This window comes from Garra rufa, chromosome 18 (genome assembly GCF_049309525.1).
Source record: "Garra rufa chromosome 18, GarRuf1.0, whole genome shotgun sequence".
Lineage (NCBI taxonomy): Eukaryota > Metazoa > Chordata > Actinopteri > Cypriniformes > Cyprinidae > Garra > Garra rufa.
In genome coordinates, this window is record NC_133378.1 from 19,381,729 (window position 1) to 19,401,352 (window position 19,624).

At 36.6% G+C, this 19,624-nt stretch overlaps 2 protein-coding genes and 1 long non-coding RNA gene across 3 annotated transcripts in view; 1 reads left to right on the forward strand and 2 right to left on the reverse strand.

Moving 5' to 3' along the window:
- Positions 1 to 19,624, reverse strand: part of oard1 (O-acyl-ADP-ribose deacylase 1) — a 91,051-nt gene that overhangs the window by 19,771 nt on the left and 51,656 nt on the right. The window lies entirely within an intron of this gene.
- On the forward strand, positions 804 to 2,397 carry LOC141290475 (uncharacterized). Its single transcript, XR_012340159.1, has 3 exons — positions 804 to 935; positions 1,118 to 1,272; positions 1,602 to 2,397. It is a non-coding gene; the product is annotated as an uncharacterized lncRNA (long non-coding RNA).
- klhdc8b (kelch domain containing 8B) overlaps positions 12,263 to 19,624 on the reverse strand; it is a 145,201-nt gene continuing 137,839 nt past the window's right edge. Inside the window, exon 5 of the mRNA XM_073823674.1 lies at positions 12,263 to 12,459. Within this exon, the coding sequence (XP_073679775.1) occupies positions 12,263 to 12,459 (197 nt within the window). The remainder of the gene's footprint in view (positions 12,460 to 19,624) is intronic.

A 19,624-nucleotide genomic window follows, 5' to 3' on the forward strand; every position in this document is an offset into this window, starting at 1 on the left:
TCAGTATTTCACTAGTGGGACTTAGACTGTCAATTCCTCATTCAACACTTAAATATGGCACATTTTCCTGAAATGAATTGGGCACATGCTCATTAAACAATAAATTCTGTGAACTCATCACCACTAGCAGCACCAATCAATACACAAATAAAACTGCAGAGTGTGTAGATTAACATAGAACTGTTATTATTAGATAGAAGTCAGATAAACCAGCAGGATATTATTAGCAACAGTAATAGTAGTAGTAGTTGCATTTAATCATTAATTACTAAAAACATAGCTACTACTACTATTACTGCTGCTAATAATGTGTTCATTAGCTAGCTGTTTTTGGCTATGAGGAGCACATTCAGCCAGAGACTGATACTGAATAAATGCTCCAATGAATGTCTTTATGATTATTGTGGTCATCCAGGTATATATTATAATATTAAATTAAACATTTTAATTTTTTTAAAGCAAAATACTTTCAACTTATAATTAAACATCAGTATTTTGATTTTTCTGCACCTTCAGATTCCAGATTTTCAAATGGTTATATCTCAGACCAATATTTTCCTGTCCTAACAAACCTTACATCAATGGAAAGCTTATTTATTCAGCCCTTTGATGATGTATAAATCTCAATTTCGAAAAATTGACACTTATGACTGGTTTTGTGGACCAGGGTCACATTTTTGATTATTTTATTTAATATATTTGCTTAATATAACGTTAATACTTAACACCTTAAGTCAGTGTGTCACAAAATGAATTTGCTTAACCTAATAACCTAATTCACCCTCCATTTTTTCCTTTTTGTAGGCCCATCAGAAGGACATTTCACAGCTTTGCTCACATCAGGACTGAAGACTGGCTGAACCAGTGTCTGGGGTTTCAAGTAATGGCAGCTACCAGAGTGGACTCTTTAATGTGAAGATGCCAGATGTGTGATGGTAATTTACATTTTAAGATTAATTTATTTTTATTTTATTTATTTATTGACAAAAGCATGTTTTTTATTCAGTATGCATCTACCAAGTAAATGCTGTTAAAAAAAAAAAACTACATTCCCATGACAATTATTTGTAACTTATCCATGTTTTTTTGTGCAAATATGTTCCCGACACCCTTTTAGGTTGGCTGTTTTGCTGTTGGAGGCACGTGTTAGGATGCTGTGTTGTACTCTAACCAGTGAGCTGGCTTTTCAGATGAACTGGGCAGTAGGAGACTGAAAGATCCGCCTGAACAAAAAAACTCAATTTACAGACACCAGGCTCCAAGATGTGCATGGTAAGTCAGGGTCCACATGGGTCCTTTTGTCTTAAATTCAGTTTGATCAAATTTAAATCCATTAAAAGTCTTAAACATCTTAACTCTAATGAGAAAAGCCTTAATTATGTTTTCAATAGATCTTAACTTTGTAGACAGAAAAAAAATATTTATTTTAAGTGCACTCATCTGCCATATTAAATTCTAATTACAATTTGCACTTAATTTTGTAGTACATTAAGTCATATTTCCAAATATTTAGGACCCACCTTCTTTCAGTTACCCTACTGCTAATCAGATGTTTTACACCATTGTGCAGTTTTAACATCCTGTTTGTTTTTATACTTTAGATGCCTTACAACAAGTGAAAGCTGAGAAAAAGGAGGCCTCAGATATCATAATTTCTGTGACAGTGCAACATTGGCTCCATTGTGGTCCTGTATGGATTGGGGACATTGCCTTATGGTGTAAAGCCCTGAGTTTATCAGACTGTTTAATGAAGAGACAGGACATCTTTTTTTAATAAGAAAAGTAGCTTTAATCCATGGAAAAACTTCAAGACCTGAACAGCAAACTGGTAATGTCTCAGTCTGTGGTATTTTAGTGTTTCTAGCTTTGATGGTTTTAATTTCCATTTACTTCCATTTTGCAGATGCATATTACATTTGTTATATGTTGTCAGTTTTACAGGCTCTTCTCCTGGCATTTGCTTTATAAATTCAGAATTAACTGTTCCATCTATTAAGGCCACTCTGTCATTCATTTTATCATATCCTATTTGTACATTGTATTTTAAGCTCTGTCCCCCATTTCACAAGGCTAGTCTCAAACTAAACTCATGTTTAAGCTCTTAACTGAAATTAACTTACTCTGACAGATCTTAAAATGTCATTGCCGTTGTTTTGTCTCAGATGCACACCAGTAATGTGTTTTTTCCCTTGGATTTTATAAAAGCCGTTTAAATAGCCTAATTTAACTATGGTCTAGTCCTGATTTAAGCTAAGCCCTGTCTGCGAATCAGGGCCTATATTTTTTAAAGTTACCACAAAGTTTTTTGTTGTTGGATTTTTTAAATAATAATTTGTTTTACCTGAATTCAATGTTATTTTTATTATTGTTCAAATAGTGTGAGGCAAAAATAAACACATTTGCATGTCAACTGAAGGATGTTGTTTACTTTGAGTGACTTGTTTCAAAACCATATTAATTACAGTCATGCATGTTCTCTGATGGAAAAAAGTAAAAAGCATGATTGATTTGATAATGTTTCTATGTTAATTCAATGTTAAATAAGTGATTTAATTTAAGTTGAAGAAATGTTGATTTAATGACCATCTTGATCGATTTTTCATCATTGAAATAACATTATTTCAGGGTGCAAAACTGATGAAAAAACAATGTCAAATGTCAACATTGATTCAATGATAATATGATTGATGCATTAACATTGATTCAATGTTGATTCAGTGTTGGTCTGCTATCTGGGATGTTAACATGAAATATGTTTACATTTCTTCATCCAAAATAAATGGAGGTGACATTTTTGGTATTATTCATTTATATTTGACTGTAAACTAGCTAAAAAAAAAAGAGTCTCTTGAGCCGGCCATTTTGCAATTATGTAAACATCCGCTAGGTTTGCAAGTAGCCTACCTGTTTGCCCATTGTGCAAAGCATATAACAGTTTTTCAGGTTTTTACATTTCAAGTTTACATTTTTCATCCACAATAAATGGAGGTGACATTTTTGTTTTATTTGTCTTTGTCCTGTAAACTAGCCAAAAAAAAAGTCACTTGGGCCAGCCATTTTGCAATTATGCAAAAATCTGCTAGGTTTTATAGCCTACCTGTTTACGTTTCTTCATCCAAAATAAATGGAGGTGACATTTTTTGGATTATTTGTTTATCTTTGTAAACAGACAAGAAAAAAAGTCACAATTCACTTGGGCCAGCCATTTTGCAATTATGTAAACATGCGCTAGGTTTTCAAGTAGCCTACCTGTTTGCATATTGTGCGACACATCTCGCAGTTTTTCAGCGTCTCCCACATTAGCGACAAGATTTTAAGATGCCATGTTCACATAAAGTAAGTTTACATTTCTTCATCTAAAATACATGGAGGTGACATTTTTGGGATTATTCATTTATCTTTGTGTAGTAAACAAGCCAAGAATAAAAAGAGTCACAATTCACTTAGGCTGGCCATTTTTCTATTTATGTAAACATGCGCTAAGTTTTCAAGTAGCCTTCCTGTTTGCCTATTGTGCGATGCATTCCCCAATTTTTCAGTGTTTCACACATTAGCGACTCAATTTTAAGGCGACACGTTAACCTAAAAGAAGTTTACATGTCTTCATCCAAAAGAAATGGAGGTGACATTTTTAGGATTATTTATCTTTGTATAGTAAACCAGCCCCCCAAAAAAGTCACAATTCACTTGGGCAGGCCATTTTGCAAGCTATGTAAACATGCGCTAGTTTTTTAAGTAGCGTATCTGTCATGACTCTGGGCTGTGTGTTTTCCATTCCCCACCAGAGGTCACTGTCTCCCTTTCTCCCGCACCCCACTCCACCAATTGTGCACACCTGTCTCATCACACACACCTGTCATTCTCTGATCACACAGCTGTCTCCCATCACCTAGCACTATATTAGTCTCCCCTTTCCCACCACTCGTCCTGGTTGCATTGTTTTCTGTTGGTATTGTAGTCTGATGTCTTGTAATCTTGTTTCTGTGTTTTACCCTGGCTCAAGACCGTGTTTTCTGTTCTGTTTGCTTTGTGTTTTTAGTTTAGTCGTGTGTGCCGTGTTGGCCTTTTGTTCTGTTATTTTCTCTTTTGTTAATAAAAATACTTACCCGCGTTTGGACCCAGATCTCCGATTTCTCACTCGTGACAGTATCTGTTTACCCATTGTGCGACGCATCTCCCAGTTTTTCAGTGTCTCACACATTAGCGACAAAACTTTAAGACGCCATGTTAACATAAAATAAGTTTACATTTGTTTATCAAAAAGAATTGGTGACATTTTTGGGATTACTCATTTTGTAAACCATCCAAGAAAAAAGTCACAATTTACTTGGGCCAGCCATTTTGCAATTAAGTAAACACACGCAAGGTAACATACCTGTTTCAAGTAACCTACCTGTTTGCCCATTGTGCAACGCATCTCACAGTTTTTCAGCGTCTCACACATTAGCAACGCAATTTTTAGACGCCATGTTCACATGAAATAAGTTTACATTTTAGAAACGCGTCCTGAAATGTGCTTTTGTTCATTTCTCTGTGCTGCAAGAATGAGTCCTTACATTAAAGTTTAAGGAAGACACATTGAACCACACAGGATCACATAGAAATGTTCAAAGAGTTTATTACAGAAATCGCAGTAGAGGCACTACCTCACATATATAGGCACTGAACTACTGAACTGGACTCGCAATTGTGTCTCAACACGGTTCAACACAATTCAGATTAAAATCCAGACCATGTTAACCCATCTATAAGTTTCAAGTGAAGTTCTCTATGTGATATGCAGCTCAAATCTCTGCTATAACATACAATGGGGGATTTAACCGGTGCCAGAGATTTCACTGATATTCTGTGCAGTTTATATATATATTGCTTTCTAACTACTCTTCATCCTGATGACATTATTAAAGGTGCTGTAAGCAGCGGGGAATTTGGGAATCACACATAAAAGTAACTCTAATCTGACAAATATCACTGAAATAGGTGTCCTGAGAAATCACACCTGCGTTTGACTGAAGACAGCGCTAGAATCTGTAAACAAAAAACGCAAACATTCAGAAAGGTGGGGCCTGTTATATTTTAGCACTCTCCATTTGTCATCAGTGGATTTTTTTTTTAAGATTGTGATTGAAAATGAGCAAAATAGTGAAGGGCGAGCACTTACAGCACCTTTAAAAGGACAGTTCACTCGGAAATTAAAATTTTGTTATCATTATCAACCTCATATCATTCCAAATCTGTAGAAATGTTCTTTGTGGAACACAAAAGGAGATAGTTTGAAAAATGTCTCTGAGGTTTTTTGTTTGTTTTTTCATACAAATCAAAGTTTTGGACCCTATTGACTTCCATTGTATAGCCAGTCATACCGATTTAAATGATGTGAGGGTGAGTAAATGATACCAGAATTAATTTTTAAGGTGAACTATCCTTTTAAGATAGGCAAGTAATATATCTTTCAAATGTTGTTATAAACATTTTACATAAAGCTTCAACCAACAGCCATTAATAGCCTAGTTATGACTAAATGTCCCAACTCACACAGGTCTACAGTGCTCATACAACATCAAATCTATAGTCCCACAGTTCTTCACAGAATAAACGTGGATAACAGTTACCTGTTTTTCAAAGTGTAACAAGAGAGGTTGATTCAGTGCGTGGTCGACAACAGTACGCTAGAGGGTAAAACAGCTTTCGCTGTGTGGATGGGTGCAGTGTAATCTCATGGGACATTGCGAGTTCCCCTGGGCTGACCGTGTGTCTCTGCTCATCTACCTCAGTGTGAAACCATCCTCCATGGCAATATTTCAGATGTGGAAAAACATGAACTAAAATTGCATTTTCTGCTCAGGGCTAAAACCAAGACCTATCTGTCTAGATTAGAGATTATGCAGTGAGATAATGTAGATTTTGATTGATTTTCCTATGGAGATTATAAGGCAGAAGCCGAAATGCGCCCAGAAGTATCGGCACTGCGTGTTGAAGACTGTCAGAAGCCATCAGCTACCACTAGTACACCACTACATGACGGCACAACATCATAAAAAAACAACAGACCATCTCAACAGCTCCTCAGATTACGGGTCAACATGACAACCTGTCACCTCACAAAGCAACAAAACAAACAGGTTAACCCCACGAAACACTGGAGAAACTGCATTTAGTTCAACAACCCACCACAGAGAATATTCAGAACATGGAGAAACATGAAAAATCACTGCAAAACAACTGCTACTTAGAGTTACGTGATCATACACTGCGTTTACTCCAAAGTGATTTACATACAAATAAGGGTAAAAGACGAAATGCATTTGAACATGTTCATATAATAAAAAAAGCCCGGCGTCCAACGATCTGAATTCCCTAAAGTAATTTAAAGCACTGTGGAGAGGTCTGAACGACACCTCTGAAATAAACACATTGAGTAAAGCATTTCGCACCTCTAGATATGAAAATATGAGCTCACTTCACCCACACTCGCCAGCGCTCAGATCGTGGTCAAATGAATTCAGAAAACAGCCTGTTTAACATCTTGAGACATTTTTCCATGAGAGTAAAGAAGTTCAGCGTTTCCATTTTGTATAGGCAGCAGAAATGAGACTCGAGCGAAAGCGAAAAATACTCTGCCAAGATGAGTCATGTGTCTTGTTGCAGAATTTGTAGACAAGAAAAAAATAGAGGTATATTTCTCTCGGCATTATCTCTTTCCCTCAGATCATCTATTCACACGTTGTCGACTCTTGCGGTGCTGGAGGGCGTTTCAAATTTAAACCTCTGTGACATTTAACCTCACATAAAGCAAAGTGAAAATGAACTCGCTATTTCAGTTAGCCTGCAGCAGAACCTACATTTATGAGACCTAAAATAAAAAAAGTAATAAAATTAAATAAAATTTGCCCTTCTGTGACATTTAACCTCACATAAAGCAAAGTGAAAATGAACTCGCTATTTCAGTTAGCCTGCAGCAGAACCTACATTAATGAGACCTAAAATAAAAAAGTAATAAAATTAAATAAAAATTATATAAAATTTGCCCTTCTGTGACATTTAATCTCACATAAAGCAAAATGAAAATGAACTCGCTATTTCGGTTAGCCTGCAAAAGAGTTAACATATACCTTACAGAATCTGCAACATTTTACTATTTTACAATTATTTTACTAAAATAAGAGGGATCGTACAAACATGCATACATACGTGCAGTTAAACTGATGCTGTGCCTCAATTTCCTTTATGTCCCACAAATTCTCTGGTTTTTCAGCATTTTTGTGTACTTGAACCCTTTCTAACAATGACTGTATGATTTTGAGATCCAACTTTTCACACTAAAGACAACTGATAGACTCATATGCAACTATTACAGAAGGTTCAAACACTCACTGATGCTTGAGAAGGAAACAATGCATTCTTTTTTTATTTGAAGATCACAGCAAATTTAATTTATTTGTCTTCAGTGACACATGTAAGTATCTTCTGTAGCTTCTGAAGGGAAGTACTAAATGAAAAATTTTTTTTAGGCAAAATAAGAAAAATTTACACATTTTCATTCTGTTCAAAAGTTTTCACCCCTGGCTCTTAATGCATCATGTTTCCTCCTGAAGCATCAGTGAGCGTTTTAACATTCTGTAATAGTTACATATGAGTCCCTCAGTTGTCCTCAGTGTGAAAAGATGGATCTCAAAATCATACAGTTATTGTTGGAAAGGGTTCAAGTACACAAAAATGCTGAAAAGACCCAAAGAATTTGTGGTACCTTAAGGATTTTTGGATTTTTTTAATGAACAGCGGGCAGTTCATTAACAACTATCACTAAAAAAAAAACAAAAAAAAAAAACAGCTGTGGGTCACTGAGGTAACGCCGTATTAAAAATCAAGGGTATCAAGGGTAATAAAGTCTTTTATGTGAAATATCCTATTCAGGTCAGTATTAAATAAAAAATAATATGCATTTTGAATGATTCCTCTTATTTTGGTAAAATAATTAACATTTTGCAGATTTTATGATGCAACTTGATGATGCAAACTTTTGACATCAAATGTAGATTAATGAGACCAAAAATAAAGTAAAAAAAAAAAAAAAAAAAAAAATATATATATATATATATATATATATATAAATGGCCCTGTGTGACATTTAACCTCACATTAAGCAAAGTGAAAATGAACTCGCTATTTCAGGTACCCTGCTGCAGAACCTACATTAATAAGACTTAAAATATTAAATTAAATAAAACAAATAAAACAAAAATTATATAAAATAATTTTTTTTTTCAAATTTCATCTCCTGGCATCACATATCTTACAGTGCTCTGTTGCCTGTGAGCAGGATGGCTCAAACAGGTTTCATACAGGCAGAAATATGTCTATTTCCACTTGAAAACAATGCACATGATCGCCATCTGCCAGCACAGAATCACAGTCATGGTGGGGGCATAAATCTAAAACAAGTATATGGATTGTATTTGTTCTTTCTTTGATTTAAATGTTTCTAAGAGGCATTTTAATGTTGGATGTAAACCAAGCTGACATTCAATCCTCACCATCCCAACCAAAAACACACAAACAGCCATTTGCACTCAAACAACGGTCAGTATGAATATGTATGAATGTCTTATTATGCCCTCGGGCACCCTATCGCCCAATAACAACAGGTCATCAAACCGTCTGAGACCAGAACGTGATGATAATCGGTGTGTGGGCGCACATATTTATAAGAACACACACAGGCCAGATAAATCAAACCCATACTGACCTCTCATAGCAAAGATGCACCTGAATTCAGACCTGTCAGTAAGCATTGAGAATTCCTGACATGCACGAGTTCTGTTTTCTGCATGCTAAATGAGCTCAGTGACCCGATACCCTTGTCAAATCATCAGTGGGGCAATACGAGACTCTCACAGGGCACCGGTGAAGCAAAAATGAGGCGTATATGAGGTCTACGTCAAGGGGTTTATCTCATCGAAAATTACAGGGAGTGAGCCCTCTGTCCTCCTCCACGTCCCCTGAGAGCGTTCATCTCTCGCCCTATAAATGGGTCACTCAGAAACAGTTAACATGAGCTGTGAATCGCAACTACATTGACTAGATTTAATTAGCTCTTACCCTGAAGAAACAACTTCTGATTAAATATGAATGTGAACTCGAGCTGTGAACAATTTCCTGTGTTTAATGTGCTGAGCGATCTTGGCAATTTGCTCAGCTGATTTATTAAGAATTTATAAAATTGTAGTGTCTGATAATTTTGTGTCAAGGTTTTCTGCATACAGCACACTCCAGAAGAAAAACACATCTTGTAAGACTTTATCCAAGCTTCATTAGTATTAAAGGAATGTTCTGGATTCAATACTAGTTTTGTAATTCTCAACTAGTTTCTCAGGAAATCAAAGCAAATATGTATATATTTTTTTTTACAGTAATGGACTTACAGTGGTCAGTCTATTGGGCAGAGCAGTACACTACAGGATCTATTTTTTTGAAAGTGTAACCATAAAAATTAAGTTAAAAAGTTAACCACTTAAAGCAAGTGAAAAACAGATTTACTCATTCATGTGTTTTTTGATTATGGGTTATAATGACATACATAAACTATAGCAGTCAGGACAAAAATGCTTTTAAAAAATACAAATACAACATTATTTATATATATTTTTGTGTTTGGTGTCAGTAAAATTTATACTACTACTACTACTAATGAAAATAAAAATGTGCGCTATCAAACGATTAATCGCGATTAATCGCATTCAAATTTTTCAGCAACCATTAATCCAGTGTTTAGTGTCACATGATCCTTCAGAAATAATATGCTGATTTGCTGCTCAAGAATCATTTCTTATTATTTTCAATGTTGAAAATATTTTCAATGTTGTCCAAGATTTTATTTATTTTTGTTAATAGAAAGTTTAAAAAATAAAAAGCATTTATTTCACAAAGAAATCTTTGGTAACATTATAAATGTGTTTACTGTCATTTTTGATCACTTTACTGCATCCTTGCACTTTTTATGATGGATGGATGCAGTTTATTGGACTTCAAAATCTCAACAGCAATTTACTGCCATTATAAAGCTTTGGAAGAGCGAGAGAACATTTTTTAATATAACTCCTATTGTATATGTCTGAAACAAGAAAGTCATATACACCTAGGCTGGCTTGAGGGTGAGTAAATCATGGGTTAATTTTCGTTTTTGGGTAAACTATCTATATTGTTTTCTTTATTTTATAAAAACACTAACGTTTTTTGATGTATTACTCTTTACTTTGTGAGCAAAAATGAAAGATAATTTTAAATTGCTTCCACTGAAAAACTGCAAGTGATTGCGCTGGTGCCACAATGACCTGCAAAGCGGCTTTATCTCTCTCCGCACAAACTATGCGCCTAATCGCGCACATTTATCTTTAATGTTTAAACTATACTTGAACTGTTTTTTATCTATAGATTTTATTTTAGGCAAGTCCTGATGATTTGAGAAGGCAAACTGATCAAACAGGCTATGATCAGTCTTCCGTTGGGCGCTGTTCATTAAAAAAGCAAAAACTTATATTTAACGAACAAAAAATGCTCCAAACTTTTTTCTAAATTAACTAAATAAAAAACGAAACTAAATATATACACTTTGCCATTGCATACAAAATTGAACTAAGGGGGATTTTTTTTCCCGTCAATTGCTTTGATATCACTGTGTCAGTCAGCGCTCTTTCGAGAATGAACCCATCATAACTATGCAGATGTAATTCCCAAAACATAAGAAAAATGAAAGTTTAATTCAAATTCTGAATGGATTATAGCATGGAAAGTGCAAAGTGCGCTCCCCTTATTATCACTAAAAGCCTCACAAATAGAGATCTCACAAAGTTTCGTTATAATCAATAAAGCTTTCTAAACTACACAATGAATCTTTTATTTACATCGCGTCAGCACTTAGTCATGAGATGATTCACGAGCGCGCAAAACGGCAATAAAAACCGATCTGGCGCTTTCAGCGGTGAGTGAATTCTGACAAACTGTTTATAATTTTTCGAAATCAACACTTCTCAACGCTGCAAAAACACGCTGGATTGTTTGCCAGATCTTCAATTGCTTTGCTTTGGTTTGAGGGTATATAGCACCGTCTGCCAGTAGAACCGGGCCTAAGCTTGGCTAACCACTCCAGTTGCAGAGGGGCTGTCACCCAGGCTTGTACTTGTTAACTGTACCATCATCATTTAATGTAAACTATCCCTTTAAATTATATTATACACTATATTACCAATTTACTTAATATTTGATGAAATAAATGCAGTATTGGTGAGCTTAAGAGACTTCTTTCAAAAACACTAAAAATCGTAATGAATAACAGGTTAAATGAAATCAGATTAATTAATAAAACCACTTTAATAAAAATACATGCCTTGCCCTTTAAATGTCCACTGCAAGAGAATTACTGTAATCACAGTTGCTCGTTTTTAGGGACACATTAAAATTATTGTCTGTGCTAGTCGACATTATAACCTGTTTTGAACCCAGAACACTCGTTTAATTAACTGGCTAGATGAACCATGTTCACCTCCATCTCCCTTGTCTCGTGCTACAGTGAGGCATCAGTGATTTGCCGTTATAAGAGTTGCTCATTCCACGCATAACAACGCTCAATTTCACACGTGCATGGCTGTGAAGGTACAAAAACACACACGTACACGCATCCGCCTTCCATTTCCAAGTCTCACGCAGAAGATCCTCTGTTTGTCAAGAGTACAAAAAGTGCTAAAACATGCTACCTCAGACGGGTGCTGTGGCAGCGTGGTGGATATGGCCCTAAGTTCCTCTTTAGTTTGCCAGAAAATTACCCTGCTTTGATACTGAAAAATGCTGTACAGTTCAAAGGCGCCTTGAGTGCTGCGTGTGCCTGTCTGTGTAGGTCTGCACATCTATCTATATTTATTAATATTATATATAGTAATAAATATATTTATTAATACATTGCTATATTTCATATAGTCAGGTGAGTGATATATTTATGTATTTTTTGCTTGTCATAGATCTCTAGTCCAAAACTCTTCTGTCCAGAGGTGTGGAACGCTGTCCAAGCTCCAGTAGATTGTCTCCACTATTCAAAGTATAAAGCTGATGCATCCTCTGAGGGGAAAGTCTCTGAATATTTGTCATAGACACACACACGTCAGCTTGACGTCAGTATGCGCACATGTGTGTGTGTTTGCAGAGCTTACACTCCGGAAAGTACAGCATGTGAGGATTTGTGTAGTTGTTCATTTGTGTGTGTATGTGTGTGTCAGACAGTCTCTTTCCAACATAGGGCTTCCACAGCGTTGCTGGGACCCTGGGACACCCCTCCTATGAGGAACAGCATGTTGGGGGTCTGAATGGAGGCACAGGAGCAGCGAGGGGTGGGTAATGGGGCCACGGGTTCCCATCTCCTCTTCAGCTGGTTATAACTCTCCACCGACGCCAGCGGGGATGGCTGGTTACCTGAAAGCACACAAAACAAAGCACTGTCACAAACATACAAAAAGGCCCTAGGCCGAGTGCCGTAGGTAATCACAGCGTGCCGACATACAGCCATATCTCACATCTACTCGTGTGATATTGCACGAGTTTGACGGCACGAGTGTGTAAATACATAAGAAACAACAATCAAGTGTCATTAAAAATCCTCTTTTGTGCAGAACTACTTCTTTTCACCACAGATTCAAATCTCATCTTGACAGTTTAACAGCTAAGCCCAAGCATCTGTTACGATTTTGAAAACATCACTTTAGAACTAGTAATGAAGGAACGTTGTTAGTAACATTGTTTCATTAAAACTGCATTACTGTATTAAAAGCTTACTGTATTATGTAGAGTATTATGAGAGAGAGATGGACTGAGTGAGTGTGATTACCTGCATCTGATACAGCATTCATTCCTCAGCTCAATCTCATATTCACAATAAAATATTAGTTTGAATGCCTGCCGAGGAAAGCAATATCTCTGTCGTACTATCGTTTCATCTGTTAAGGGTGATTTCCGATGACATTTGTTAGGTGCGTCAAGCTGTTGTTAAAATTAAATACATACAGCATTGAATTACAAAATGAGATTTGCTCCGAAACAAATAATAGGTTAATGAGACCAAAGACTGCCTGTTAGATTTACCTAAAACAAATGATATCTCATGTTTAATCACTGTAGAGACATCAGATCCAGTGGCAAATTCCAGAAGACCTGGCTGAGGTAAGGCTGCTCTCAGCGGGTTCATGAGTGCTGAACGCCCGCTGATGCTTAAATTTCCAAAAATGTTGATGCTAAATTTCATGCCAAACTACATTCTGTGACACAAAAACATATTTTTTAAATTTGGGAGTCTGCCTTGATACTCGCTGTAAGAAGTACCACAAGCAGAGTGATACAATTAGAAATGGTGAAAGGGCTGTTGGAGTTTTTTTGGACTGTAATATTGCACTCTTATTAGCCTATCACATTCGAGGACCAGAAAGAAAGAATGTTGTAATATATATATATATATATATATATATATATATTAGGGCTGTCAAATGATTAAAATTTTTAATCAGATTAATCAGAATTTTCAGTGGATTAATCATGATTAATCACTACTTGCAACTGCACCTGAATCCTAACCATTTTTTTTCTGAAATGCATCCATCCATCAATTATGGTGAAGAAAAAAAAAAATGCCACGCTGGTGGAAACAACACAAGACTTTCACTTTTACTTTCGAGAGCGGCTCGGATGGCGCAGCTGGAAGAGATCCGTGTTCAATCGCACGCAGTAGGCTGAAACTTGCCACAAAATACCGGCAAAATAAATAATGAATGTGTCGGGGAAAGAGTAAAGACATATCTGAATTATTTATTAATAAAGTGTATTCTGAGTCAATGTCGCAAAGATCCTGACTTAAAATCTCCTTTTTGGACGCGCCTTGAGAGAGACATTTATCTTTACGGATTACACAATGAACAAGTTTTTGTTTTCGATTTGTTTTATTTCGTTAAGTAATAATTTAAAGCTTTCTATAGATATGTTTATCATGTCTGTGAGGCATGCATTTCGCTTTATTTTTGTTAAGCACTCCTGTTCAAGAACGAGACGACAGAAAGCGCATCATTTTTGTTTTCTTTATTTTATAAAAACACTAACGTTTTTTGATGTATTACTCTTTACTTTGTGAGCAAAAATGAAAGATAATTTTAAATTGCTTCCACTGAAAAACTGCAAGTGATTGCGCTGGTGCCACGATGACCTGCAAAGCGGCTTTATCTCTCTCCGCACAAACTATGCGCCTAATAGTTTACATTTATCTTTAATGTTTAAACTATACTTGAACTGTTTTTTATCTATAGATTTTATTTTAGGCAAGTCCTGATGATTTGAGAAGGCAAACTGATCAAACAGGCTATGATCAGTCTTCCGTTGGGCGCTGTTCATTAAAAAAGCAAAAACTTATATTTAACGAACAAAAAATGCTCCAAACTTTTTTCTAAATTAACTAAATAAAAAACGAAACTAAATATATACACTTTGCCATTGCATACAAAATTGAACTAAGGGGGATTTTTCCCCCGTCAATTGCTTTGATATCACTGTGTCAGTCAGCGCTCTTTCGAGAATGAACCCATCATAACTATGCAGATGTAATTCCCAAAACATAAGAAAAATTAAAGTTTAATTCAAATTCTGAATGGATTATAGCATGGAAAGTGCAAAGTGCGCTCCCCTTATTATCACTAAAAGCCTCACAAATAGAGATCTCACAAAGTTTCGTTATAATCAATAAAGCTTTCTAAACTACACAATAAATCTTTTATTTACATCGCGTCAGCACTTAGGCATGAGATGATTCACGAGCGCGCAAAACGGCAATAAAAACCGATCTGGCGCTTTCAGCGGTGAGTGAATTCTGACAAACTGTTTATAATTTTTCGAAATCAACACTTCTCAACGCTGCAAAAACACGCTGGATTGTTTGCCAGATCTTCAATTGCTTTGCTTTGGTTTGAGGGTATATAGCACCGTCTGCCAGTAGAACCGGGCCTAAGCTTGGCTAACCACTCCAGTTGCAGAGGGGCTGTCACCCAGGCTTGTACTTGTTAACTGTACCATCATCATTCTTTTTATATTTGAATCTGTCCATAGGCTCACCTTGCTCTATCTCGCCTCTAGATCCCCAACCACTTTCCTGACAAATAATTCGTCACACTGCGCATGCGTGAAATGCGTTAAAAAAATTGACGTAATTAACGGCAACAAAATAATTAACGCCGTTAACGCTTTATTTTTGACAGCCCTAATATATATATATATATATATATATATATATATATTCATATTTATATATGAATTTATATATTATATGTGAATCATTCGTGATCCAGCTTTTTATGAATCTTTGTGACCGTTTTTCCTAATAACATCCTAGTTAGCAAGTTTTGTGGCTAAACGTGCTAAATGCACCTAAAGTAAACAGGCTCATCACTCCACAGAGAGAAGAGAGGAGCGGGGCGAGCAGAGCTTATTAAGCATTTAAACATCCACCACAAGAAGTAGATTTTTGCAGAGCTGATTTTGACAAGGTAAAAAGTGTGTTTTTTACACTACCATTGAAAATTTTTTACCAAAGCAATCACATCAACTTGTGACTCATAAATGTGACCCTGGACCACAAAACCAGTCATAAGGTTAAATTTTACAAAACTGAGATGTACACATCATATGAAAGCTCAAAAAAATAAGATTTCTGTTGATATATGGTTTGTTGGGACGGGACAATATTTGGTTGAGATACATCTATTTGAAAATCTGGAATCTGAGGGTGCAAAAAATCTAAATATTGAGAAAATCACCTTTAAAGTTCTCCAAATTAAGTTCTTAGCAATGCATATTACTTATCGAAAATTACATTTTGATATATTTATAATAGCAATTTTACAAAAAATCTTCATGGAACATGATCTTTGCTTAATTTCCTAATGATTTCTGGCATAAAAGCAAAATCAATCATTTTGACCCATACAATGTATTTTTGGCTATTGCTACAAATATACCCCAGCGACTTAAGACTGGTTTTGTGCTCCAGGGTCACATATATATCAACTTGTGACTCATATATATATGAGTCAAAGACATTAAGATGTCCACATCAAAAGAAATGTACAAAAGTGATTTTGTCCATAGAAAGCACATTAAATTTAAGTAAAGTGTCTACTTAGGTTTCAAATAAGTTTTTGGAGAATAAAATGTAAAAATTTGGTTGAAATAATGTTACATTGTCATTCAGTGTAACACAATATTTATGTAACAATTCAGACAACATGCTTTTCTGACTTGTGCATATTAAAATATATAAAAAAAAATAATAAAGGAGCATATAAAATGTTATTATGTTTTAAATGAGTAAAAAATTCTTACTGACAAATGGGCAAAACCTAGGATAGTGGCAAATTTAAAAAATGTAGAATTACAACTAATTAGTATTTGGGATGAAAGTAATTTGTCTTTTAATGTGTCATAAATTGCATGTTGTTGTAAATATGACTGACAAGATTGTTACACTGAATGACATTTTAGTGAGTGTCTTCTGTAAATTTGGGTAAATGTATGATATTTATTTTTTGCTCAGAAAAACAAAAACAAAAATGCAATTAAATTAAACAGAAAACTTTTTTTGGAAAAACAATTTAAAGCAACATTACACTTTTTGTTTTTATGCTTAAACTCTTCATCTTTGACCCAAGTGTAAAAAATAATACTCTAAATACTCTGAAGTTATTAGAATAAAAGACTCTAAAGTTATTTAAGTTATTTTTGTATAGAAATATTAAATGTATTTGCATTTAATAAATATTTACTATATATATAGATATAAATATACACAGTATACACAAATATATTAACAGTGTTGGGGAGGTTACTTTTTTATCTTGGATGCGAATAACTGCAATTAGTCGTTTTGTTTTTTTATGGGTATTAAAGTTACATCTACATCCACCTAGCAAGTAGCAAATCATAGCATAGCTGTGATGTAAACTAAGTGTAAACACTGCCCAACTAATCTTCCTGATTTACAAAGAAAAACACAGAAAATTGTGCCTGCCCAGAATTGAAACTTAGTCAAATACACAAAACAAGTTGTCCCAATCCTCATATCAAAGTAAATATTTCCAGATTTAGTATTTCACAGACAGGTGTGCAGAAAGTGCTGCACATTACACAGCCTCTCCAGCCACTCAATCAACACAACGCCATATCTCCATATTAGCATACAGCATCCACAGCACACACACATACACTGCGGATGTTTCTTGCAGATGAAGCACTTGCCACCTGGTGGGTTTTGGGACTAAAGCAGGTTTGAACAGGTGGCAGCATGCAGATTTCTTCAAATTATGTAACTCTTACAGATTCTGTGGCTTCGGCTTCAAGAAACTTTTGCTCTGATGTTGTAAAATATAGAATTAAATAAATAAAAACAAAGTTTCCCTGGTAAATCCTGGCACAAACACTGCAGTCGCAGTGAACGGCGAAACGTTTTGTCATTTTCCCCAGGGTCAGTTCGACTAGGCTGGGTGTTTTCACTCTTTTGCCTTCAGCGCCGAGACCTAAATCATCACGCGGTACCTGCCGCTAAGTTTCCATGGTTACTCAAATTGAAGTGCAGATGATATGGACGGACTGGTGCGGAGACTATTGTTATCATAATTTCCTGGTAGAACAAACACTTGGGCGAACCCGCTTGCGGTAATCAAAAGTGTCACGTCGAGCTGTGCTCCGGCGCTGGCGTGGAGAGCTCAAGCGTGTTTCGACGTATCCTCAGGCGCTTTTGTGTTCACACAAAAACATATTTGTAAAAGCAGTTCTGAAGGAGCTGTTTTGCAAAGGTTAGATTCATCTTCTCAGCACAATCTACAGGGAGCTATCCACCTTAACAGAAATAAAAATCTTTAAATAAAATATAAAAAGCCTTTATTTTCTCATGGCTATGTAGTGGATATCAAAATAAGAGAACAATCTATAAATAATTTTTTTTCGGAAATATTGTTAATCTTCATTGCTCAAAATCTAAAGGAATATTAGCTGTAGGTAAAACACTGTTCTACCAATATGTTTGACAAAACATTCAAGGCATTTTAAAGGAACACTCCACTTTTTTGGGAAATAGGCTCATTCTCCAACTCCCCCCCCCGAGTTAATAAGTTGAGTTTTACCATTTCGAAATCCATTCAGCCGTTCTCCTGTTCTGGCGATATCTCTTTTAGCATAGTTTAGCACAGATCATTGAATCCTATTAGACCAATAGCATCACGTTCAAAAATTACCAACGAGTTATAATCATATTCATAAAAAGTCATATTTTTCCTATTTAAAACTTAACTCTTCTGTAGTTATATCGTGTACTAATACCGGCGGAAAATGTAAAGCTGCGATTTTCTAGGCCGATAAGATTAGGAACTACACTCCCAAGCCGGCGTAATAGTCAAGGAAGTTTGCTGCCGTAATACGGACGCTGTCATGATCTGGGCTGTGGGGTTCCCTCAGCCACCTGGGGTCGCTGTTTTCCCTTCCCTGCACTGCACTTCCCTGATTGTTCACCTGTCCTGATTATGTCACCCGTTCTTCCCCAGCTGTTCACAATCACTATTGTCTTTATAATCTCCACACTTCCACTACCCTGGGCTGCGTTTCCCAAAAGCATCGTAAGCTTAAATTGATCGTAGCTCCATTGGTTTCAATGGGTCTACGATGTACTTAAGCTTACGATGCTTTTGGGAAACGCAGCCCTGGTGAGTCTGCATTGTTTCTTGTTCCCCGTTCCTGTTGGTTTGTTTCTGTGTCTCTTGCTCCAGTCTCGCTCCTGTTTGTTGTGCCGTGTTGGCCTTTGTTTTGTTTGTTTATTTGTGTTTAATTTAACAAATATTACTTACCTGCTTTTGGACCCAGATCTCCTCCTTCCCAACGTGACAGAATGCAGACTCCACAAATGGGTCCAGCGGGGAGGAATCTTTATTTTGAGGAGGCGTCGGCTGCTCGTTTTGAGTTCCTCTACGCCTGTTTGGCGCAGATGGACGCCTGTAAGGCCGAGGCTGCGCAGATGCGCCCCTACTTTGCGGCGGGGGCGGAGACGCTCTTCCGCGGGAAAGCAGTGGCGTCCGTTGCCTCGATCCCCGAAGCGGCAGCGACTATCTCCGTTCCTGATGCGGCGGCGACCGCTATCTCCGTTTCTGACGCGGCGGCGACCGCCATCTCTGTTCCTGACGCGGAAGTGACCGCCATCTCTGTTCCTGACGTGGAAGTGACCGCTGTCTCTGTTCCCGATGCGGTACTGACTGCTATCTCTGTTCCTGACGCGGAAGTGACTGCTGTCTCTGTTCCTGACGCGGAAGTGACTGCTGTCTCTGTTCCTGACGCAGAAGTGACTGCTGTCTCTGTTCCTGACGCGGAAGTGACTGCTGTCTCTGTTCCTGATGCGGCACTGACTGCTATCTCTGTTCCTGACGCGGCGGCGACCGCTATCTCCGTTCCTGACGCGGCGGCGACCGATATCTCTGTTCCTGACGCGGCCGTGACCGCGTTCTCTGTTCCGGATGCGGCGGTGACCGATATCTCTGTTCCTGACGCGGCGGTAAACGCTGTCTCT